This window comes from Erythrolamprus reginae, chromosome 2 (assembly GCF_031021105.1).
Source record: "Erythrolamprus reginae isolate rEryReg1 chromosome 2, rEryReg1.hap1, whole genome shotgun sequence".
Lineage (NCBI taxonomy): Eukaryota > Metazoa > Chordata > Lepidosauria > Squamata > Dipsadidae > Erythrolamprus > Erythrolamprus reginae.
The window spans coordinates 331069464-331094596 of record NC_091951.1 but is presented as its reverse complement, the minus strand read 5'-3'; the positions used below and the strand labels follow the sequence as shown (position 1 = coordinate 331094596).

At 42.8% G+C, this 25133-nt stretch overlaps 1 protein-coding gene across 2 annotated transcripts in view; it reads right to left on the bottom strand.

Moving 5' to 3' along the window:
- The window catches only part of LIFR (LIF receptor subunit alpha), a 152001-nt gene that overhangs the window by 12874 nt on the left and 113994 nt on the right, over positions 1-25133 (bottom strand). For both annotated transcript variants that reach the window (XM_070743423.1, XM_070743424.1), the window contains exons 13-16: positions 23916-24129; positions 12471-12647; positions 9535-9636; positions 6553-6714 (exon numbers count right to left, since the gene is read on the bottom strand). In XM_070743423.1, coding sequence (XP_070599524.1) covers positions 6553-6714; positions 9535-9636; positions 12471-12647; positions 23916-24129 — 655 coding nt within the window. The remainder of the gene's footprint in view (positions 1-6552; positions 6715-9534; positions 9637-12470; positions 12648-23915; positions 24130-25133) is intronic.

The following is a 25133-nucleotide window of genomic DNA, read 5'->3' as shown; positions in this document are numbered from 1 at the left end:
AAGCCAAAAATCAGTTGGCTGGCACATACATGCATGTTGGAGCTGAGCTAGGGCAACGGCTTGTGTGCCAGCAGATATGGCTCCATGTGCCATCTGTGGCACCCGTGCCATAGGTTCGCCATCACTGGTATAGGACTGATAACCAATATCTTGAATTCGTCCCACAAGGAAACTGGAATCCAGCGCAGTTCATGGAGCAAAACAGTGGTGGTGTCAACCTTCGCTGTGCTGCTGCATTCTTTCGCTCGGTTGTCATAGAGATGGGGAGGGGTAGATTCAAGGGGGGGTTGGGAAGCGTGCAGGAGGAGAGTTAACTTTCGAGTTCCCAGGTGCCAGGAGGAGTCCGTTATATGGAAAATTCCTGAAATGTGACGGGAGGAGCAACATGTGGCACCTGATGCATCTGGACACTGGAGATTGGGCGAATGCCCAACAGGGGGTGGATAGGGGGCGGGTTTATATGTGTGTAACGCACCATTTTCCTTCAGACTTTGCTTTGCTTTCGATGCTTCAAGTTCTGATTTTTATAAATTCACTTTGAACCTTAATAAAAGGACTCTGAGTTTTATTTATCTGAATTCTGACTGACAGCCTTGACAGCACCACACCAGTAGGAATCCACCGATGATGACAATTTTCTGCGCTTTCCCCCCGGCCTCTCCATGTTGGAAGAAGCCTCCCGCCGGCCCTCGGCTTAATCCAACCTTTATTCTTCATCTGCAGCACAGCTGAGAAGCTCCTTCTCAGGAGGCGCCAGGAAAAAAAATTGCTAAAATTGTGTCATCAGTAGGTTCCTATCGATGGGGTGCCTCTGAACCTGCACCAGTAAGAACACACCACTGGAGCAAAGGTGTTATATATGCTCTTCTTTGGGCACCTAGTATGGCTCATATTATGTATCATATGAAGCTTTCAAATACTTCCAAGATAATCAAGGCGTGAGTGACTGAATGGAGAGCCTCCCTATCCATAAAGGGACATAACTGGGTGCACAATGTGGAGTTGGGCATGCTGCCATCTGCTCTTCGAATAGGAGTCATGAGTTCAAGAGGATCCTGAAGTTATGGACTAGGTTTTTCTACTCCAGCCAAGACCAAAGATGGTAAATGCCTGGAGGGGAGCCCACTCCATCTTACCAGGTTCAGCTGAAGTCTGTTATTTCCCATCCAGACCCCCACCACATTCATTTGCATCACTCGTTTCATAAAAACAGAGATATATAGCTGGGTATCATCAGCTTATTGGTGATATGTAAATAAATCAATGACCTCACATCCTGGACACAAATTGTTTCAACTCCTACCCTCAAAACGTCGCTACAGAGCACTGCACACCAAGACAACTAGACACAAGAACAGGTTTTTCCCCGAACGCCATCACTCTACTAAACAAATAATTCCCTCAACACTGTCAGACTTTCTACTAAATCTGCACTTCTATTCTACTAGTTTTTCTCATCATTCCTATCACCCATTTCCTCCCATGTTGACTGTATGACTGTAACTTGTTGCTTATATCCTAAGATTTTTATTAATATTGCTTCTTCATTGCTTATTTGACCCCAATGACAATCATTAAGTGTTGTACCACATGATTCTTGACAAATGTATATTTTATTTTATGTATGTTGAGAGCATATGCACCAAGACAAATTCCTTGTGTGTCCAATCACACTTGGCCAATAAAAATTCTATTCTATTCTATTCTATTCTATCTCACCCAACAGCGGAGAGAGCATCAAGCTCTCTGGAAACCCCACGAAGAAGGGGGACCTAAACTAGACTTCTCACTCCCTATTAAGAACTGGCTTGGAAGAAGAGGTAATTGCAAAATATTGGGCAGTCCACCCCCAAATCCCTAAATTGGTGTTGAATACCATGATTGATGGTACTGAAAGCCACTGAGAGGTCAAAGACTAGCAAGAGTAAAAGATGTGTTTGTGATGGTTTCGGAGTCGGCGGGGCGGAAGATTTATTTATTTATTTATTTGATTTGATTTTTATGCCGCCCTTCTCCTTAGACTCAGGGCAGCTTACAACATGTTAGCAATAGTACTTTTTAACAGAGCCAGCATATTGCCCCCACAATCTGGGTCCTCATTTTATCCACCTGAGAAGGATGGAAGGCTGAGTTAACCTTGAGCCGGTGATGAGATTTGAACCGCTGACCTACAGATCTACAGTCAGCTTCAGTGGCCTGCAATACAGCACTCTACCTGCTGCGCCACCCCGGCTCTATGGTGGTGGTGAAGAGTGAAATAGCAAGGAGAAGCGAATGGTGCCGACCCTCACTGCCGCCATTCAATCGTGGACTGTGTGCATTTCTGGAGCACTGGTGATGATGGAGGAGTTTGGCCTCAGAAGAGTTGCCACTGCTGGATCAACGAGTGGGAGTGGCTGGTGCGGGTGCGTGGACAGAACACATTTGCAAAGAGGGGGAGAACACGCTGCCAGGCCAACAGATGAGAGCAGCTGGCAGAGACAATGTGGAGAGTGACCCTGAGAAAGGATTAATCTCCAAGTGTGAGGATAGACCAAGACTGTCACCGAATTTGAGAACACAGTAACAAACCATTATCTAACATTCATTAATGGTGAACAATTGTAAACTGTAATCTGAGATTGCTGCAGACTGTATGATAGTGATCCTCCTGGCTAGACTGTTGTTTTTTATTATCACAGCGGTTTTACATCTTACCATGGGCATAACAATGAGGGCCCTATGGCCCATTCTAGACTCATTACATCACTGACCAATTCAGGAAGGACAAAAGGTCTTTTGTACCATCACTGTCCTCCTTATTTATTTATTTATAGGGGTGAGGTTGCTTCCTGGCCACGGGGGGAGAGGCAACATGCTACATCCTGGTCTTGTTATTGTTAACTGTTTTAATATTTAAAACAGTCTGTCTTTATCGATTGTCTCTGTCTTCATCAATTGTATATGGCTTTGTCCACTATATATTGCGGGAAGTGGAGAAGGGAGGGGATATTTATTAACCTAATAAGTATTATTGTCTGTCTCATAAACTGTATACGGCTTGTGGTAAAAGGGCATTATAAATAAACATTATTATTGTTATTTATTTATTTATTTATTTATTTATTTATTTATTTATTTATTTATTTATTAATCAGATTTGTATGCCGCCCCTCTCCGCAGACTCGGGGCGGCTCACAGCAATCGCCATACAATGTAAACAAATCCAATATTTAAATTAATTTTAAAACACCACAAGTTAAAACCAATCATACACACTAGCATACCATACATAAATTTTATAAGCCTAGGGGGGAAGGAACATGTCAATTCCCCCATGCCTGACGACAGAGGTGGGTTTTAAGGAGCTTACGAAAGGCTAAGAGGGTGGGGGCAACTCTGATATCTGGGGGGAGTTGATTCCAAAGGGTCGGGGCCGCCACAGAGAAGGCTCTTCCCCTGGGTCCCGCCAAATGACATTGTTTAGTTGACGGGACCCGGAGAAGGCCAACTCTGTGGGACCTAACTGGTCGCTGGGATTCGTTATTGTTTATTATTATTATTATTATTATTATTATTATTATTATTATTATGTCAATACAACACAGCAAACGAGATCACTATGCGGGATTTTGTATGTGATGTAGCGGCGAATTATGTGTGGTGATCCCAGTAAAGCGGCCTTTTGCAATTGACAGATGGAGATTTTGTCAATTCTGATGGTTTTTAAATGTCTGCTGAGATCTATTATTATTATTATTATTATTATTATTATTATTATTATTATTATTATTATTATTATTATTATTATGGGTCTACCAGCTCCACCCTGCTCCCGCCAGTGATCCATGAGTGCAACCAATGCAGTTATGGTCCCAATAAAAAAGGCTTCTCCAGTGTATGGAGAAGTTCATGTTGTTCCACAGTTAGAATAAATATTACGCTCTGATTGTTACTTTCCAACATAGCTTTAATCTATTCGAGCCAGTTTGTATCACAGTGGCATAGCTGAGTTGAATAAGGAGTTTGCATTGTGCAGGAAATATTTCCTTAAAAAGAGTGAAACTACTTTCTGGCAATTTTCAGAAATAGCTTTGGTGCAGGTATACTTCTTAAAAGATGGCCTTGTTGATAAAGGTGTTCCAGGAGCAACCCATGAAGATTGTCTATATGATATCTGTAGTTCCTCTTACGCCTGTCATGAGCTTTAACCAAGCTTTGCAAGAAGGATGAAGAAACAAGACATATCAATTCCAATTCAGGCAGCAAGAGGGCAGGAGATATCTCAAAATATTACAGTAGGTTTCCTTAGCTATGCAACCATTTTTCCCAACCCTTTGAAGAGGTGGGGTTTTTTCCATACAAATGCATGAAAGATAAACTGACTAAACCATGATTTATCACAGAGGTATCGTGCCCATATATCTTAACCAATGCTGTGTATAAACATTTTCAATCAGAATAGAGCTGTAAGAGACTTTGGAGACTTAATGAACTCAATCTGTATAGTCTGGAGGAGAGAAAGGAAAGGGGGGACATGATCAAAACATTTAAATATGTTAAAGGGTTAAATAAGGGTCAGGAGAGAGGTGTTTTTAATAGGAAAGTGAACACAAGAACAAAGGGGCACAATCTGAGGTTAGTTGGGGGAAAGGTTAGAAGTAACATGAGAAAATATTATTTTACTGAAAGAGTAGTAGATCCTTGGAACAAACTTCAAGCAGATGTGGTTGGTAAATCCACAGTAACTGAATTTAAACATGTCTGGGATAAACATATAATCATGCTAAGATAAAATACCGGAGATAGTATAAGGGCAGACTAGATGGACCATGAGGTCTTTTTTCTGCTGTTAATCTTCTATGTTTCTATGGAGGTCTTCTAGTTTAATCCCCTGCTCAAGCAGGAGACCCTTTACCCGGGATTGTCTCAGCTCCAGAGGGCATGTGCATGCTGGGCAGCTTATTTTCAGCCTTGGGAAAAGCCACTTCGTCCTCCGGACACTTCAGGAAAGCTTTCCTGAAACCCCGGAAGCAAAAAAAATCCCCTACAGACAAACCGGAAGTTTGGAAAAACGCATTTCTGGTATGCCGTTGTGTTGTTTTCTGCACTGCAGAGAGTTCAGGGAAGCTTCCTGAAGCCACAGAGTACAAAAAAACAGCACAACAACAAATCGGAAGTGCATTTTCCTGAACTTCCTGTTTGCCTGTTTGGGCACTTTTTTCACTGACCAGGCTTCAGAAAGGCCTGTGTGCATGTGCGGGGGGCAGCATGAGGAAGATTCACATGCGTGGGGGGGAGGGAAGGGTATGTGGGCATGTGCACCCACCCACACACCCTTTTGGCACGTGAACCAAAAAAGGTTCGCCATCACTGCCCTATACCAGTGATGGCGAACCTATGGCACGGGTGCCACAGGTGGCACCGCGGAGCCATATCTGCTGGCACATGAGCTGTTGCCCTAGCTCATCTCCAACCTGTATGGTGGCCAGCAGATTTTTGGCTCACATAGAGGCTCTGGGAGGGCACTTTTGGCTTCCAGAGAGCCTCTGGGGGGATAGAGAGGGCGTTTTTATCCTCCCTGGCTCCAGGGAAGCCTTTGGAGCCTGGGGAGAGCAAAACAGGAGCCCACTGGGCCCACCAGGAAACAGGCAATTTCTGGCCTCCAGAGGGCCTCTTCAAGGGGGGGGGGGGGAGGAGAAGTGTTTTTTGCTCTCCCACAGCATTGAATTATGTGTATGGTCACTCGCGCATGCACAATAGTGCGTGTGCATGCTCTTTCAGCACCCTGAGGGGGGAAAGGTTCGCCATCACTGCCCTATACCATTTCAAAGAATTACTGTATACAGTGATCCCTCATTTTTTGCGGGCGATGTGTTCCAAGACCACCCTTGAAAAATGAATTTCTGTGAAGTAGAAGAAATATATTTTTTATGTATTTGACGAGTATTTGGACTTTTAAAACTCACCCTTTGCATTAAACAGTCATTCTGTAATGTTTCTCAGCTGGAACTACATGTGATATCTTACCAGTAAAGTAGTACTGTAGAAGAATTTTATGAAATTTTAATGGTTTTTAAATTTTTAATGGATTTAATGGATTTAAGCTCCCTTTGAAAACTCGTGAAGTAGCGAATCCGCAAAAGATGGACCGTGAAGTAGCGAGGGATTACTGTATATAATATTCATAACAGAATATTACTGAATACAGACAATTGCTGCATTCTATTGCCGTTAACCACTGTTTGCATCCTCCAAAATTCTTGCATGTGTTCTTCATTTCATGTTTACAGTCATAATAAGATTGTTATCAGTAGAACTATCATATAATAAGCATTTTTTATACATGTTCTGCGTGGGTCCTGGTGGGTCCATGAAGATTAAAAATGAGATAGTGCTACTCTGTTCAGTAAGCCACACACATAAAAATTACTATGGAGTGTTTAGACCTGTGTTTCAATTCACCGTTTCAACAGCATTCCTGTGGTTAGGTTGCAAAGTTGGCTGTAATCCTAAAATGAAAGGTCATATTTTTTTAAAAAAATGAAAATAATTCAATTGATATTTCTTTACCTGGTTTAAAATATTTTGGGGTTGGGCCATCTCCTTTGGCACATTTAAGCAAATAACCCTTTATAAAGCCTCGGCTGTCTTCAACAGATATATTCTTCCATTTTATAACAATGGAATCAGAGGTGGTATGTTGCACGGTGAAATCAGGTGCGGTTTTTGGACCTGGGTAGGAGACAACAAATATCATTATATTCATTTTTTTACTTTTCTTCTTTTTGATGAATGTAATTAAAATAGACATAAGACTTATACAAATTGAATCTGAAACGGGTAAGGATCTGCATGTGTTTATTGAGATGTTTTTTCTTTTTACTGTAACTGAAAATCAAAACAAAACAATTTTAAAAAAGGGAGACAACAAATATTGCTGTTGCTGCAACGGGTACTGAACTAGAACAGGAGCATTTATGAACTGCGTTACTGCGACATGCGCCGGAGCTGGGCCAGACTTGGAACTGAACTGCAACCTCGAACTCGGGAGCTCAAGCTATCCATGCCAGTCTCAGCCTCCGACAGATCCCTTTCCAACTCAAAATATCCTCCTCTCCTCACTGGAGCAACTATGCAGTGTTTTGCAACCTTACCAATTTTAAGATAGATGGTCTTCCATTTGCCATGCTGGCTGGGGAATTCTGCCAGTTTATTTATTTATTTTATTTATTAATTTGAGATTCAGGGCGGCTCACAACATGTAGAAATCTAAATAAAATTACAGATTTAAACCCCCATAATTAAAAGTTAACAACGGATTCATACACCATCTATCATACACCCATCCATTGGGTGGGGCAAGGTGTTAAAATTTCAATGGCCTCAGGCCTGCCGGCAGAGGTGGATCAGTGTGGATCTCCGAAGGGAACTCATTCCATAGAACCAGGACCACCACGGAGAAGGCTCTTCCCCTACGCCCCGCCAGATGACATTGTCTGGCTGACCGGACCTGGAGAAAGCCGACTCTGGGGGATCTGACTGGCTGTTGGGATGCATGAGGCAGAGGACAGTCCCATAATTAATCTGATCCCATGCAATGTAGGGCTTTATAGGTCATAACCAACACTATGAATTGCGTCTGGAAACTAATCGGCAGCCAATCCAGCCCGCAGAGTGCTGGAGAAACATGGGCATGCCTAGGAAGGCCCATGACCACTCGTGTGACTGCATTTTGTATGTATGTTTGCATGTTTATTAGATTTGTATGCCGCCCCTCTCCGCAGACTCGGGGCGGCTAACAATAGTAAAAAGACAACGTAAACAAATCTAATATTAAAAAATCTAAAAACCCCAATTTAAGAGATCAGTCATACATGCAGTCATACCATACATAAATTTTATAACCCTAGGGGAAGGGACTATTTCAATTCCCCCATGCCTGACGACAGAGGTGGGTTTTAAAGAGCTTACGAAAGGCAAGGAGGGTGGGGGCAACTCTGATATCTGGGGGGAGCTGGTTCCATAGGGTCGGGGGCGCCACAGAGAAGGCTCTTCCCCTGGGCCCCGCCAAACGACATTGTTTAGTCGACGGGACCCGGAGAAGGCCAACTCTGTGGGACCTAACCGGTCGCTGGGATTCGTGCGGCAGAATCATTTTTTTGTGATTTTGCATGATTTGTATTTCCAAACACTCTTCAAAAGTAGCTCCATGGAGAGAGCATTGCAGTAGTCAAACCTCGAGGTGATAAGGTAATAATTTAAGTGTTATAAGAAGCCAACTGGCAGTAAACAAGGGGATGCTCTCTGTGCTTAAGGAGCTAATTTAAAGCACTATAGAGATATGGGCATACCTCGGGAGGCCCATGATCGCTCGCAGTCCACCTATCTTAAAGTTACCAAGGTTGAGAATCATTGGGCTACAGTCGTGATGGCGAATGTATGGCATGTGTGCCTAAAGTGGCATGCGGAGCCGTGTCGCCTGCCAAGCGCAGTGTTGCCTGTTCTTCTTCTGTGTTTGTGGTGCGCATATCCATGTGACAATCAGTTGGCCTATGCACATACGGCAGTGCTGGAAACTGGAAGAGCTGGTCCATTTTTCGCCATGTGCACCGGTCAGTTTATCGGCACATGCGCATGTTTGGCAGTAACCAAAAGACTTGCTCCTCTTCCTGGTCGTGGCCCAGACCAGTGGGCACAAAGCTCACCATCTCTGGGCTATAGTGAAGTAAACATGCCTTTTGCAAACAGGAGGCAATTCTAGGTAGCTTTTGAATGCAAGGTGAGGAGCATTCCGAAGTGTGTTAAATCCTGAAACAAAATCACCCTATGGACTATGTCTATGGAGATTCTCAGTTATGCAGGTGGTTTTCAAAGGGCAACTGGACTTCCTTTGTTTTTGCTTGAAGACATCTTGCTTCTCATCCAAGAAGCTTTTTCAGTTCTGACCTTCTGCAGAATAAGATGCAGAACATCTTCAAGCAAAAAAGAAGGAAGTCCAATTGCCTTTTGAAGAAGCATCTTTAGCATACCCATCTTGTTATATTCATTTTCTAAGAAATAATACTATTATTGATGGCACTTCATTGCCTCTTATCTTCTCAATCTCCTGAATTCTTTGAATCAGTCTCATCATGTGGGGAAAAGGTCCAAGATTTGTGCTTTGAGACATGTTTCCTTTCTGGAACTCTCTTTATTCCTACCTTGACCTCTAGTCATTTAAGTACCGTAACATTTTAATATTAAGGATTGGATTTCGTGATTTCATTTAGATCACTGCAGCATTTTGTCAAATGGCTGGATCCTGTTTATACACTATCGTCTTTTCCCCTTTATTTTCAAGACAGAACTGTAATTCTTCTAAATTGCACCCTATCATTTGAAAACAAAAGATCTGAGCCAACCAGCTGTATAAACATACTTAAATGCAATTGCAAAGCTAATATGAGACGGCTCTTATTTCCTATCCTGGCTTTTGTTCAATAGTCTCCACTTCCATTAATGAACACTTTTCTGCCAACAACTTTTAACAAAAATGTAATAACATGTGCTTACTCAATTCTTGTATGTAGCCCTTGATATTTCCTAGTCTCTGATACCCATTTTCTTTGCAGCCAAAAACAGAAAATGTATATCGAACTCCAGGCTGGAAGACACCTGCAACATACACAGACAAAAAAAATTAGCAATAGAAATAGCATTTAGACTTATATATCGCTTCACAGTGCTTTTACAGCCCTCTCTAAGAGGTTTTACAGAATCAGCATTGCCCCCGACAATCTGGATCCTCATTTTACCCACCTCGGAAAGATGGAAGGCTGAGTTATTAATATTAATATTATTATTATTATTATTATTATTATTAATAATAATAATAATTGTTATTGTTATTATTATTTGTTGAGCCGCTCCGAGTCCTTGGAGAGGGGCGGCATACAAATCTAATTAAATAATATTATTATTATTATTATTATTATTATTATTATTAATAATAATTAGATTTGTATGCCACCCCTCTCCGAGGACTCGGAGCGGCTCACAACAAATAATACATGAGATACAAATCCAATATTAAAAACAATTTTAAAACCCTTATAAAAAACAATCATACAGTTCAGACAAACCATACATGAAATGGAACAGCTAGTGGTATGTCAGTTTCCCCAAGCCTGGTGACAATGGTGGGTTTTCAGAAGTTTGCAAAAGGCAAGGACGGTGGCGGCAGTCCTGATCTTGAGCCAGTGGTGAGATTTGAACTGCTGAACTACAGCTAGCAGTTAGCTGAAGTAGCCTGCAATGCTGCGCTCTAACCATGGTGCTACCCCAGCTATATTCACAATTATTCATACATTTTGAAAATTATTCATAAATTTTCATTAGGGGGCTATAACTTTAAAATAAATCCACATTTTCATATCAAGCAGGTAGAAAACCACCTTTTGAATTAGAGGGATGCATTTTTTTTAACTATAGACATTGAGAAAATTACAACTTACTTAAAAATTGGGATCTTTCAAAATAAGTTGTTGAACATAAATAAGCTGTAATAGTAATCTTCTTCAAAATAAAGTTTCCTTGGAATTTCTCCTTTCCTTTTTATTTTATTATTTGTTGTTGACTTCCCCCCCCCCCCCCCCTTGGTTAGTTCTGAGAAGAGCTTGCATATCTACGTGACATTTCTTAATATGTGCTATTGCAGGGCTGTCAAACTCCCGGCCCGCAAGCTGGTAACATCACACAGTAGCCACACCCACAGCTGGTTTATTGAAGGGAGGGAAAGTCCCGATATATCACGTAACACTGCTGTGACAACATGAATTTGACAACCTTGTGCTATTGGGACCTATCAGCAGGCAGGATGGGTTCAAAGTTGCATGTGCTAGGGATAGAGGGCTATGTGCTTTAAATTAGCCCCTTAAGCACAGAGAGCATCCCCTTATTTATTGTCAGTTGGCTTCTTATAACACTTAAATTATTACCGTATCACGTCGAGGTTTGACTACTGCATGCAATTCAAAGTATTGGTTATGACCTATAAAGCCCTACATGGCATCGAGTCAGATTACTTACGGGACTGCCGCCTGCCGCATGAGTTTTAGGGACTGGTTAGGTCCCACAGAGTTGGCTTTCTCTAGGTCCTGTCAACTAGACCAGTGTTTCCCAACCTTGGCAACTTGAAGATATCTGGACTTCAACTCCCAGAATTCCTCAGGCTGGGGAATTCTGGGAGTTGAAGTCCAAATATCTTCAAGTTGCCAAGGTTGGAAAACACTGAACTAGACAATGTCGCTTGGCGGGGCCCAGGGGAAGAGCCTTCTCTATGGGGGCATCGGCCCTCCGGAATCAGCTGACCCCAAAGATTCATACTGCCCCCACCCTCCTTGCCTTCTGCAAGAGCCTGAAGACTTTTCTATGCCACCAGGCATGGGGCTATTAGACTCCAACCCCCGGCCGACAAATGTTATGTATGTCTGTAGTTTTAGGTTTTAGTATATCGGTGGTTATTGAAACGGATGTCCATGTGCCGCCTCTATGTTGCTTGAGGCAGGCAGGATTCCCTTGAGTACCATTTGTTGGGGGTCAGGGGAAAGGGAGGGTCTTGCCTTCTCTTTCTGCTCAAGATCCCCATGGACAATTGGTGGGCCACTGTGTGACACAGAATGCTGGACTCGATGGGCTTTGGCCTGATTCAGCATGGCTCTTATGTTCTTAGATTAGATTAATGAATTGAATTAATTGGATTAGAACATTGTATTGTATGGTTTTGTTTTTATATGTTGTATAATGATGGGCGAACCAAACCTGCACAATTCGGGTCCGTACCGAATTTTGCGGTGTTCGGTATGCCGAACACAAACCTGAAATTTTTTGAAACTTTGGGCAAAGTTCGGGGTCACGTTCGACGTTCGGAGCTTTGACGTCACCGGCAGGTTGCTAAGGACGCCAAGGTGATTACTTCCTGGATTCCATGGAATCCAGGAAGTGATCACCTTGGTGTCCTTAGCAACCTGCCGGTGACGTCACGGCTCCGCCCCCGGAATCTCTTCGTGGGAGGGATTCCCCAGCTCCTTCAAAGGGAGGTCTTCACGTAAAAATAAACATTGTTATTTTTATGTGAAAGGACCGCTCTTTGCTTGCAGTGCTGCTGCGACGTCCTTTTTCATAAAAATAACAATGTTTATTTATAAGAAGGTATACGTGACATCAAAGCTCCACCCCCCCGGAATCTCTTGGTGCGATTCCCCGTTCGGGTTCAGGTTCAGTTCGGGTTCAGCCAAATTTTGCGTAAAGTTCGTCCAAACTTGCCGAACCCGAACACCGTTGGGTTCACCCATCACTAATGCTGTAAGCTGCCCCAAGTCCTCAGAGAGGGGTGTCCTATAAATCCAATAAAGAGAGAGAGAGAGAGAGAGCGACAGACAAATTGCAACAGGTTTCTGCCTTTCTTTGTCCACTTGATTTCAGAAGGATAGCTGAAGTGCTGCTCTTACCTGACTTGATATCCGCATTTGTCACACTTGAAGAAAACTTTTCCCAATGAACATCTGTACACGGCTCAGGACTATAACACCACCTCACTACATAGCCACAAGTCACATTGGAGTCAGGGGGCCAAGCAAAAGAAATGCTATCGTCTTTTCCAATTCCCTTTTCTGTGGAAATGTCACCTGTTGTAAAAGTAAAATCAAAGATCATTCATTGGAAATATGCACAAATATAGTATGTGAATTATGACGGCCCAGATACGGGCCGTCAGATACGGTCCATACAAACTATCCTGGGGGTTTCCCTGTTTACATTCTCAAATGTCATTTTGATCTCTATGAACATTCATTCATTCATTCATTCATTCATTCATTCATTCATTCATTCATTCATTCATTTATTGGATTTGTATGCCGCCCCTCTCCGCAGACTCGGGGCGGCTAACAACAGTAACAAAACAGTATAATCCAATACTAAAAACAGTTAAAACCCATTATATAAAAACCAATAAATAACACAATAGCCTTTTAGGTGACCACACAATTGCTACGTTTCTTGGGCAGGGGCATTCATGCAAGTTGTATTTAAAAGGACCTTCCACACCATAACTCATGAGTATCTGTAGAGGGAGCATAGGACAAAATGTGCATGAGGATGTCATGACACTGATGTAGCGACTCTCTCTCATACTCAGAAAGGTTTATCATATTTGAAGCAGCTGTCTTGTACACTTTCCATTTACTGCCTAAATGAGTTTAGGCCATTACTTTGATTGACAATGGAATCAAGTTAACAAGAACCCCTTGCTATGGCAAAGTAATAACTAATGGCAGGGGCACTCACAGAAAAGAATAAATCCATGCCTTCTTTTCGAAAAACAAAGCAGAATCGAAGAATAACAAAAACACCATTTCTGTTATGATCTTCATACCTTAAATCAGTGTTTCTCAAATAGTGGGGCAGGCCCCCCTGGGGGGGCACGGAACGATGCCGGGGAGGGCGCACGACCCAGGGGAAATGTGGGGGGGGTTTCCACAGGTTTTTTTTTGCACCGAACAGTAGCATACAGCACAGAGTAAGAGATACCATGGAAAAATATTTAACAGGGATGAAAAGAAAGGAGGGGTGAGACGGAGATAATGAGACAAACATAAGTCTCCTGAAAGCTAAGATAAGGAAATATGATGAAGTAAACGTAGCGCTTGGCTCCACTGTGACTACGGTGGGAGACGAGGAAAGACCGGTATGTTTACTGTGTCTGAAAATGTTAGCAGCGGACAGCATGAAGCCAAATAAAATAAGGCGTCACTTAAACACATTAAACACAGGTAGAGTGCTGTACGGCAGGCCACTGAAGCTGACTGTAGATCTGTAGGTCAGCGGTTCAAATCTCATCACCGGCTCAAGGTTGACTCAGCCTTCCATCCTTCCGAGGTGGGTAAAATGAGGACCCGGATTGTGGGGGCAATAGGCTGGCTCTGTTAAAAAGTGCTATTGCTAACATGTTGTAAGCCGCCCTGAGTCTAAGGAAAAGGGTGGCATAAAAATTGAATAAATAAATGAATAAATAAATGCTGTTAATTTTTTTCTGCGAAAATGTGCCAAACATTGCAAACAATTTATTATTATTATTATTATTATTATTATTATTATTATTATTATTATTCATTAAATTTGTATGCCGCCCCTCTCCGCAGACTCGGGGCAGCTCACAGCAGCAATAAAACAATATACAGTAACAAATCTAATATTAAAAGTCTCAAATAACAAATCTAATATTAAAAGTCTAAAAACCCATTATTTAAAAAGCATACACACAAACATACCATACATAAAACTACATAGGCAAGGGGAGATATCTCAGTTCCCCCATGCCTGACGGCAGAAGTGGGTTTTAAGGAGTTTATGAAAGGCAAGGAGGGTGGGGGGGGAAATCCTAATCTCCGGGGGGAGCTGGTTCCAGAGGGCCGGGGCCGCCACAGAGAAGGCTCTTGCCCTGGGTCCCACCAGACGACATTGTTTAGTCGACGAGACCCGGAGAAGGCCAACTCTGTGGGACCTAACCGGCCGCTGGGATTCGTGCGGCAGAAGGCGGTCCCGGAGATATTCTGGTCTGGTGCCACGAAGGGCTGAACCAACACTTTGAATTTGCCTCTGCTATTGGTTCATTGCTACTGGTCGGGATGAATCCTAGAAGGTGATTGGTCAGTGAGAATTCCCTGTGCCTCCACTCTTCCTGTCGCTGATAGCTGGAGGGATTGTGAGGGGAATGTTTATATTTGGGTGGAGGCAGCTGGCGGCAGGCCGGATAAATGGCCTCCGCAGGCCGTATCCTTAAACAGATGGACTTTTGGCCATGAGCCAACTAGGCAAGGGGTTACCCAGCCTCCCCACATCTTGTTACATGAACAGTGCTTCCAGATATATATGTTTCTCCTGATTCTGGGCTTTTGTAGCAGAGAGGTACTTTAAGTCCTAAACTATTGCTCAGCTCTTCCAGCCTTTGTACTGCCAACTGTGCTGACGACATTCCTTTCTAAATTCCCTCATAAAAAAACACAAGCGTATCTCAAGCACATTCAAATACACACAAACGAAGCATTGTCTTCCATAAGCATCTGTAATATTTGCAAAAAAGCAGAAAATCCGGTCTGAAGCAACAGCCAGCGTATTCCTCATTGCCGCTTTATAGATGAGTCAGACTAAATGATGGGGATCCATGACTCAATATGTCTCTCGGCTACGTTACGGATAATGCCAAGACAGTCATCTAAAAATGTTCCTTTGTAAGAACATCTGATGAGGCATAAGGATTGTAAGCTGCTCGTATCAATCAAAGCTACAGATTGCAGAACCTAGAATAGTAATTAATAGTACCCCAGAGGAAAAAATCCCCAGGATAATTTACAAGGAAATTCCATAATTCTAGAAATAGCATCAGTCTCTTCAGGTAGAAGGTCTCCAGGTCCTGTCAACTGCACAATGTCGCTTGATGGGGCCCAGAGGAAGAGCCTTCTCTATGGGGGGGGCAGCTCTCTGGAATCAGGTCCCCCCCACAGAGATTCACGCTGCCCCCACCCTCCTTGCCTTCCGCAAGAGTCTTAAGACTCATCTATGCCACCAGGATTGGGGCATTAGACTCTAATCCCCTGGCTGATGAATGTTAAGTATGGTTGTTGTCTGAGTGGGTATGATTTTTAACATAGTTTGGGATCTTAAATTAGTATATGAGTCCTTGGCATATAAATCCAAGAAAGAAAGAAAGAAAGAAAGAAAGAAAGAAAGAAAGAAAGAAAGAAAGAAAGAAAGAAAGAAAGAAAGAAGGAAGGAAGGAAGGAAGGAAGGAAGGAAGGAAGGAAGGAAGGAAAGAAGGAAAGAAGGAAAGAAGGAAGGAAGGAAAGGAAAGAAAGAAAGAACGAAGGAACGAAGGAAGGAAAGGAAGGAAAGAAAGGAAAGAAGGAAGGAAGGAAGGAAAGAAAGGAAAGGAGAGAAAGAAAGAAAGAAGGAAAGAAAGAAAGAAGGAACAAAGGAAGGAACGAAGGAAGGAAGGAAGGAAAGGAAAGGAGAGAAAGAAAGAAGGAAGGAAGGAATGAAGGAAGGAAGGAAAGGAAAGAAAGGAAGGAAGGAATGAAGGAAAAGAAGAAAGGAAGGAAGGAAGGAAGGAAAGAAAGAAAGAAAGAAAGAAAGAAAGAAAGGTTTATCATTAAAAAGAAGAAAAATCCTATCTGAGTTTTGATTAGTACAAAACTGTTACAGGTGTATCAAGATGGCTCCCGCACAGTGATGGCTTGTGTTGTATTTACTTACTCTACATGAAAAAAAAATCTACTTCAAGGATATTTGTTTATACTTAGGTATATATCATAGTCCTGGAATATAAAAATAGAAAATTCCTCCCCTTTTCTACCACTCCTCTCACCATCTCTTTGTCTATTGTTTCTTTCTTGGTTAAGTAAATCCACTGAGGGAACAACTTGTCAGACTGGTTCTTTGTGAAGTGCCAGGTACATATAAATCGATGCTAATAAATCAACTGCTTCTGCTGGTAAGTTTTGATCATAAAACGTGTGCAAGTTTTTAAACATTCTCAGATGTACGCTGACAGCACATGGCCATTTCAGGCATACTAGTTATGTCCTCCCCCTCCTCCTCCTCCTCGTCTTCCTCATCCTCCTGCTTAATAGTAGTTTGAAGCTTTAATAAATAATTTGTGCCAAGCTAGATTTCTAAAGGCCTAATGAATACTGAATATATTCAATAGGTCCACTAGTACAACTCTTAATTTCAATACTTCTCTATAAAAACTAGAAAAACGTGACAGTGTGAGTGAGCAGTGTGGTCGGGCAGTAGGAAAAGCAAGTAGGATGCTTGGCTGCATAGCTAGAAGTATAACAAGCAGGAAGAGGGAGATTGTGATCCCACTATATAGAGCGCTGGTGAGGCCACATTTGGAGTACTGTGTTCAGTTCTGGAGACCTCACCTACAAAAAGATATTGACAAAATTGAACGGGTCCAAAGACGGGCTACAAGAATGGTGGAAGGTCTTAAGCATAAAACGTATCAGGAAAGACTTAATTAACTCAATCTGTATAGTCTGGAGGACAGAAGGAAAAGGGGGGGACATCATCGAAACATTTAAATATGTTAAAGGGTTAAATAAGGTTCAGGAGGGAAGTGTTTTTATAGGAAAGTGAACACAAGAACAAGGGGACACAATCTGAAGTTAGTTGGGGGAAAGATAAAAAGCAACGTGAGAAAATATTATTTTACTGAAAGAGTAGTAGATCCTTGGAACAAGCTTCCAGCAGACTTGGTTGGTAAATCCACAGTAACTGAATTTAAACATGCCTGGGATAAACATATATTCATCCTAAGATAAAATACAGGAAATAGTATAAGGGCAGACTAGATAGACCATGAGGTCTTTTTCAGTCTTCTATGTATCTATGTGGTTATTTCCATGGCTCTAAGATTTTCTGAAGAAAGCCATTTTCTTTCATTCTTTTGGCATAGCTAAATAGAACATTAGATAGATTTAGGTTGGGGTGGTGGTGTCAATCTAGGATGAAGGAAGGGAGATGATACAGATAGATTAGCATATACAGATGTAATTCAAAAAATTAGAATATTGTGGAAAAGTTCATTTATTTCAGTAATGCAAAAAGTCATGATTAATCCATTTCAATAAGAATCTAGATTAAGAACTTTCTCACTGATTCTAAGTGTTAGTATGCCGAAGCTAGGACAATGAATGTGTTACATCAGCCAATTGTTGTTGAGATGAAACTCTGCTCCAAAAACAGCATATACTGTAATATGTGCAGTAGACTTCAATGTCGCCAGATGCATTTTTTGCTTTTGTTTTTACTGTACTAATAGAAATATACCTTCGGAATCTCAAAGCCATGCAAGAAAAAAAAAAGAGAATCAGAAACCTAAAAGATATTTAGAAAGACATGCATATAAAACTATTTTGCTTTTGGAATTTAAGCAACATCACAAGAATATAGTAACCTAAAGTCAAAAATGAAGATGACTGTGTTCCAAGACTTAGTTTGCATATAAAACACAGCTGAAGCAGGGGTGGGTTCCACCGGTATGCTAGGGTGCACCGTTCCAGTAGCGGCCCGCAGATTGCGCAATGTATGCGCGACAGCTCTGGTGCAATCTTTGCTGGTCCATCTTTTTTTAAAAAATTGCACGTGAGATTTTGGTAATGTTTTCCTTCCGTGCATGCATGATGCAGGGTGGCCGGGCACAAATTAGCGGATGAAAAAAGTGTGAGAAAATGCAAACGTTTTATATCCACCAGTAAATAAGTCCTAACAAAGGTTCTTAACAGTGTTCAGCCAGATTCAGAGTTACTGGTTCTCCAGCATCACTCTAGATCAGAGGTCTTCAAGACTGGTGGACTTCAATTCCCAGAATTCTCCAGCCAGGTATGCTGGCTGGAGAATTCTGGGAGTTGAAGTCCACCAGTCTTAAAGTTGCCAAGGTTGGGGACCCCTGCTCTAGATGTCTCTTCTGGCGCTTCATCTCCCTGAGCTCTTCAGCGCCGGACTCGGCTGAAGAGGAGGAGGAGAGGAACGCTGACGGGGGCCCCCGGGGGAGCACCAGGCGTGGCAGTGCTTGTCTTTCCGCATTCTGGGCAGGGAGAAGGCGCAGGGAGGCTGGCTTGGAGAACAGCTGAGGAGACAACAGAGGCCCACCAGCAGTGCTCATCCCCCCCCCCCATGCTCCAAACAGGAAGAAGGTGCAGGGAAGCTGCCCTGGAGAACAGCCAAGGAGATGACCAAGGCCCGCCACCAGTAATGGAGGCCGCCCAAACAGGGTGATGGAAAAAGTGCCACCACCACCCCTGGGTCAAGGCGACAAAAGGAACAGTGGGCAGCAGCTGCTGGCACGGAGGCAGGGGTGGGCTGCTGCCCACACAGAGTGGAATGCAGTGGGGTAGCAAAAATGGAGCTCCACCCCAAAACACCCAATTTACACTGAAAGGTGTTGAAAGAAAATGCAGGGTGTCCTGCATAAGCCACGCCCATAGTGTGGTAGTAAAAATTTTGGTAGCCCTTCACTGCACAGAGACGAGTGAAGACGTTGAGGACGTCAAAAAGTTGCCACCAGTCCGGTCCTGCAAGCTTTCCCAGAACATAAAGTTGAGCGGTGATGATGCAGCCGTAGAAAATATTCATATTACATATAACCACAACAAGAATGTTAAGGGCTCTGTTTTCTGTGAAGTAAAGTGGGTTAATTTCTCTTGGTATCTTCCATTCGCATTCAGTTCTGTGGGTACCAGTCCATGGCCGTCGTCATCTTTTCTTTTTCTTTTGTTATTTTTTGCTGGTTTTTGCTTCTGCTAATGCACAGAAGCTGACTTGTCAGCACTGCGCGTGTGCGTGCAGGGTATAGCAATAGCATTTAGACTTATATAGCACTTCACTATCAGCCCTCTCTAAGTGGTTTACAAAGAGTAAGCATATTGCCCCCAACAATCTGGGTCCTCATTTTACCCACTTTGGAAGGATGGAAGGCTGAGTGAACCTTGAGCCTACCGAGATTCGATCTACCAAACTGCTGGCAGTCAGTGATCAGCAAAAGTAGCTTGCAGTACCACACTCTGTATATTGGGATATACCACTGCACCAAGGCTCTGTATATTGGGATATACAGAGATATATCCCAATATAGAGAGAGACAAGGTGGCGCAGTGGGTAGAGTGCAGTATTGCAGGCCACTAAAAAGGACTGCTAGATCTGCAGATCAGGGGTTCAAATCTCATCACCGGCTCAAGATTGACTCAGCCTTCCATCCTTCCGAGGTGGGTAAAATGAGGACCCGGATTGTGGGGGCAATGTGCTAGCTCTGTTAAAAAAGTGCTATTGCTAACATGTTGTAAGCTGCCCTGAGTCTAAGGAGAAGGGCGGCATTAAAAAATCAAATATAGATAGATAGATAGATAGATAGATAGATAGATAGATAGATAGATAGATAGATGGGTGGGTGGGTGGGTGGGTGGGTGGGTGGGTGGGTGGGTGGGTGGGTGGGTGGGTGGGCGGGCGGGCGGGCGGGCGGGCGGGCGGGCGGGCGGACGGACGGACGGACGGACGGACAGACAGATAGATAGATAGATAGATAGATAGATAGATAGATTTAGATTGTATATTTGACTTCTTTTTATTGCTTTTGTATTTATTGCTAACATGTTGTAAGCTGCCCTGAGTCTAAAGAGAAGGGCAGCATTATTTTAATATGTTAATTAATTGGATTGTTGTGACTGTTTTTACTTGTTGTGAGCCGCCCCGAGTCTTCGGAGAGGGGCGGCATACAAGTCCAACTAATAAATAAATAAATAAATAAATAATAAATAAATAAATAATAAATTTAAAAAACCGAATAAATAAATACAAATAAATAAATATACTCTGTATATTAGGATTTTTATATTGTTTTTACTTTTGATCTCATGAACACAAACTTGTTTATAAGATGAGCAGAATATAACAATATTTTTTTAAAAATAAACATAATTGCCACACTGGCCAGCTCTATTAACTGTTTCTGCTTTTGTCCAAAAACAATTTCATTATTCAATGGTCTTCATGTGAGCAGTCTTATATGAACAGAGGGAAGAATTGGGAAGAAGCAAACTTCCTTGAAACCACTATGCACCAATTCCTGAAAAAGCTGGACCCACACTGAAATTCAAGTGGATGCTGCCACTAAAACGTCCATATTTGGGTAAGCAAGCTTCAATCTGGTCCATTAGCAAGGCAATAGGATCATGATTCACCAACATTGCTCATTATTATCACTTGTTTGAAAGCTTTTATCCGTCATATCCAGACTCATTAGAAACCCAGTGGAAGTGCAATTAATGGAGGACTTCTTGTTTACTTGCTCAAGAAGAGAACCATAGGCTGCCAAAAATGTTGTACAAAACTCAGCTTATAAAAGCAATGCAAGATCATCTAAACTTTCCCACGCTCTCAGAGCGGGTAGGACATTTAATGTTTGCGCCAATCTGTTTATAGGAGTTTTAATATAGATTGAAATACTGCAAATACCACCTACTCTTTTTTTTTTCAATTAGCATGCTTTTAAAAAAATATATGAAAATGTACGAGAGTCACCCAGAAAGTAATGCACCACTTTTTTTTCTCAGCCTACAATAATTGTACAAATGTGAAACTTTAGATTATACATTATTTGAATTGTCAGGCGTGCGTGTGAAAATGTTGCATTTCTTCAGACTGATAGCGTAGCTGCAGCAGTGTTTCAAAATGGCGTCTGTACCTATTCATATTATCATCAATGGTGGATTTGTAGCAAAGTTAAGTTATATTGGAAAATGATAGAAAGAATAATAAAAGAAATAGTATTGCAAGAGATAGAAAAAAACCCGGAATTTTATTTACTGGGCATAACCAAATAGAAATACAAGAAAGATATTCTACATTTAGTTATTCATATTTTGACTGCGGCCAGGATAGTATATGCACAAAATTGGAAAGGGGAAAATATTCCCAAAGAGGAAGAGGTAATTAAGAAAATATTAGATTGCGCTGAGATGGATATGATGACAAGACGGTTAAATAATCAAGAGGAATCAGAATTTTATGTGATTTGGAATAATGTGTATATATGGATAAATAAGAAGAAAAATTAAATGCAAAACTTATGTGAGAATTGTAGATGTACAGTGATCCCCCGCTCGTTGCGAGGGTTCCGTTCCAGGACCCCCCGCAACGAGCGGGTTTTCGCGAAGTAGCGCTGCGGAAGTAAAAACACCATCTGCGCATGTGCGGCGCGGCTGTTTGCCGCCGGCATGGAGGGCTTCCTAGCAGACCCCCAAACCCGGGTTGGGGGTCCGGGGGGCGCTGGCTCTCGGCGCTTTCGAGCTGAGTCCGGGAGCGAATTCGCTTCCGGACTCAGCTCAAAAGCGCCGATAGCCAGCGCCAAGGAACGGCTTGTCCACGCTGGCTCTCGGCGCTTTCGAGCTGAGTCCGGGAGCGAATTCGCTTCCGGACTCAGCTCAAAAGCGCCGATAGCCAGCGCCAAGGAACGGCTTGTCCACGCTGGCTCTCGGCGCTTTCGAGCTGAGTCCGGGAGCGAATTCGCTTCCGGACTCAGCTCAAAAGCGCCGATAGCCAGCGCCAAGGAACGGCTTGTCCACGCTGGCTCTCGGCGCTTTCGAGCTGAGTCCGGGAGCGAATTCGCTTCCGGACTCAGCTCAAAAGCGCCGATAGCCAGCGCCAAGGAACGGCTTGTCCACGCTGGCTCTCGGCGCTTTCGAGCTGAGTCCGGGAGCGAATTCGCTTCCGGACTCAGCTCAAAAGCGCCGATAGCCAGCGCCAAGGAACGGCTTGTCCACGCTGGCTCTCGGCGCTTTCGAGCTGAGTCCGGGAGCGAATTCGCTTCCGGACTCAGCTCAAAAGCGCCGATAGCCAGCGCCAAGGAACGGCTTGTCCACGCTGGCTCTCGGCGCTTTCGAGCTGAGTCCTAGAGCGAATTCGCTTCAGGACTCAGCTCGAAAGCGGCGAGAATGAACGGCGTGGGCGGGCGAAGGGCGGGCGGCAGCGAGGAGTTTGCGTGGGCGGTGGGGAAACTCCTCGCTGACGCCAGCAAGAGGGGGAAGACCCAGGGAAGCCGCCCAGCAGCTGATCTCCCGGTTGCCATCTACGCATGTGTGCCCATAGAAAAAACGGGCACGCATGCGTAGATAGTATTTTGACTTCCGGGTTGAAAAATCGCGAAGTACCCTGTTCGCAATGGTTGGGGACGCAATAAACGGGGGATCACTGTATTGCAATGATTTACCTTCTCTTTTTTATCTTGTTTATATATGAAGGTTTTTTTAATATAAGGTTGAATAAAATTTCTTCTTTTCATTTAAATTAATATGTTGACTTAAGGTATTAACAATGTATTCTTTTTTCTGAAAGGAAATTTGACTTCTATGACAAGAAGGGGAATTGTAATCCCAAATTCATGCTAAATGTTTGTTTGTATGTTTGTCAATTTTTATGGAAAATCAATAAAGTTTATAAAAAAAACCCAAAAAACCCCAAATGGCGTCTGTAAGTGATGTACGTTACAAGCAGCATGTCGTCATTTGAATTTCTCACTGCAGAGAAAGAAACTGCTGGGGACATTCACAAACATTTGTGTACAGTTTATGGAGAATCTGCATTCCACAGAAGTACAGTTAGTTGCTGGGCACAGAGGGTGAGGCCATTAGAGGTGTAGAAATGGTTTCGTGACCAGAACAAGGAGTGGTACCAACAGGGCATACACACCCTTGTGTTTCCCTGGAGGAAGGCCAAAGAACGGGACGGAGATTACATGGAAAAATAAGGAGTGTAGAAGAAACATCGTCCTTTTTTGTGTGTAAGTTTCATTGTGTTCAATAAATAATTGTTGAAGAAAAAAAATGTGGTGCATTACTTTCTGGGCGACCCTCCTAATATTGTTGCTTTTAAACACAGAGTCACTACAAAATTGGTACTTGTATATGGTGGATCACATACATTTTGAAATTATGGAAATAAGATTAAATAATTTTGATAAGAATAAATTGGAGAAGCTGATGGTGCGATGGAACAAGGTAAAAGATTATATGTTAAGTAGAATCTGTGATGTAAATATGAAAAATAAATTGCAATCACTCTTTTAATAATACTTGATCAAGATAGAGCCAAGGAATAATAGATAAACAATTAATTTTTTTTTTAATCCTCTTGTATGGGTGGTGGGGGTGATGGGGTGTGTGTTGTTGTTAGGTGATGGGCACATGCACTGTGCACTGTTATATGTTTGTTTTATGTAAACTTTTAAAAATCAATAAAAATTTATTAAAAAAATAAAAATAAACACAGAGTCTTGCTGGAACTCTTCTGCTCAATCCTCCCACAATTTATAAACGACGTCAATTTCCTCTTTCACTTACCCTCTGGAAGCTCAGCACTACTGATTGTAGCAGGAGGGGAAACACCCGCCTTATTCTTTGCCTTCACTGTAAATATGTAATCATTCTTCCCAAGATTTATTTTGGTGGAGTTGTGGGATGCAGGAACTGATTCATTCTTTGTGGATTTATCCGGAAGGGTCCAACACACCTCATAAGCCTCTATTAATCCATTGCTTTCAAAAACAGAGAGTGGCTATCCAGAAAAATAGAGTGTAAACACAGGCAGATAATTATTCCAAGGAAAGGGAGAAAGGAAGTGAGAGAGCAAACAAATGCCTTGAAAAAGTCTAAATATTCCTCATTGTCCTCTATTTATAAAGCACTGGGCAAACGAGATACTGTATAAAGACATACAAATGGGCCAGAAGACAACATTTTCCAGGGCACGTCAAAGGAGTCTTGGCAGGGGGATACCCAAGATGGCCAAAGGCGACCTCCAGGCAGGTGGGTGGAGCCTCGCACTGTTATCAGTTCTCCGAACCACCAGTGGCCACAGCTACCAGTACATCCAGACCAGGCCAAACCCATAGCATTTCACTCCTGGCTAAAGGAGCTGAAGCATGTTTCACCTGAAGAGATGTTCTACATAACGCCAAGCTCACCACCATGTATATTCCTGACTGTTGCATCTGACCGTGTTGAGGATGTTTTTACAAAATCATTTCTCCTGTGACTGTTGAGACGAGAAATCTTCCCCAATAGTGCTCATATTAAGATCGTGCAGAATGCAGCTGTGAGTGCAATCATGGGCTTCCCTAGGTATACCCATGTTACACCAGCACTCCGCAGTCTGCATTGGTTGCCGATCAGTTTCCGGTCACAATTCAAAGTGTTGGTTATAACCTATAAAGCCCTTCATGACATTGGACCAGAATATCTCCGCGGCCGCCTTCTCCCACACGAATTCCAGCGACCAGTTAGGTCCCACAGAGTTGGCCTTCTCCGGGTCCCGTCGACTAAACAATGTCATCTGGTGGGACCCAGGGGAAGAGCCTTCTCTGTGGCGGCCCCAACCCTCTGGAACCAGCTCCCCCTGGAGATTAGGTTTGCCCCCACCCTCCTTGCCTTTCATAAACGTCTTAAAACTCACCTCTGCCGTTAGGCATGGGGGAATTGAGACATCTTCCCCAGGCCTATATAATTTATATATGGTATGTTTGTGTGTATGTTTCGTTTTTAAATAAAGGGATTTAGATA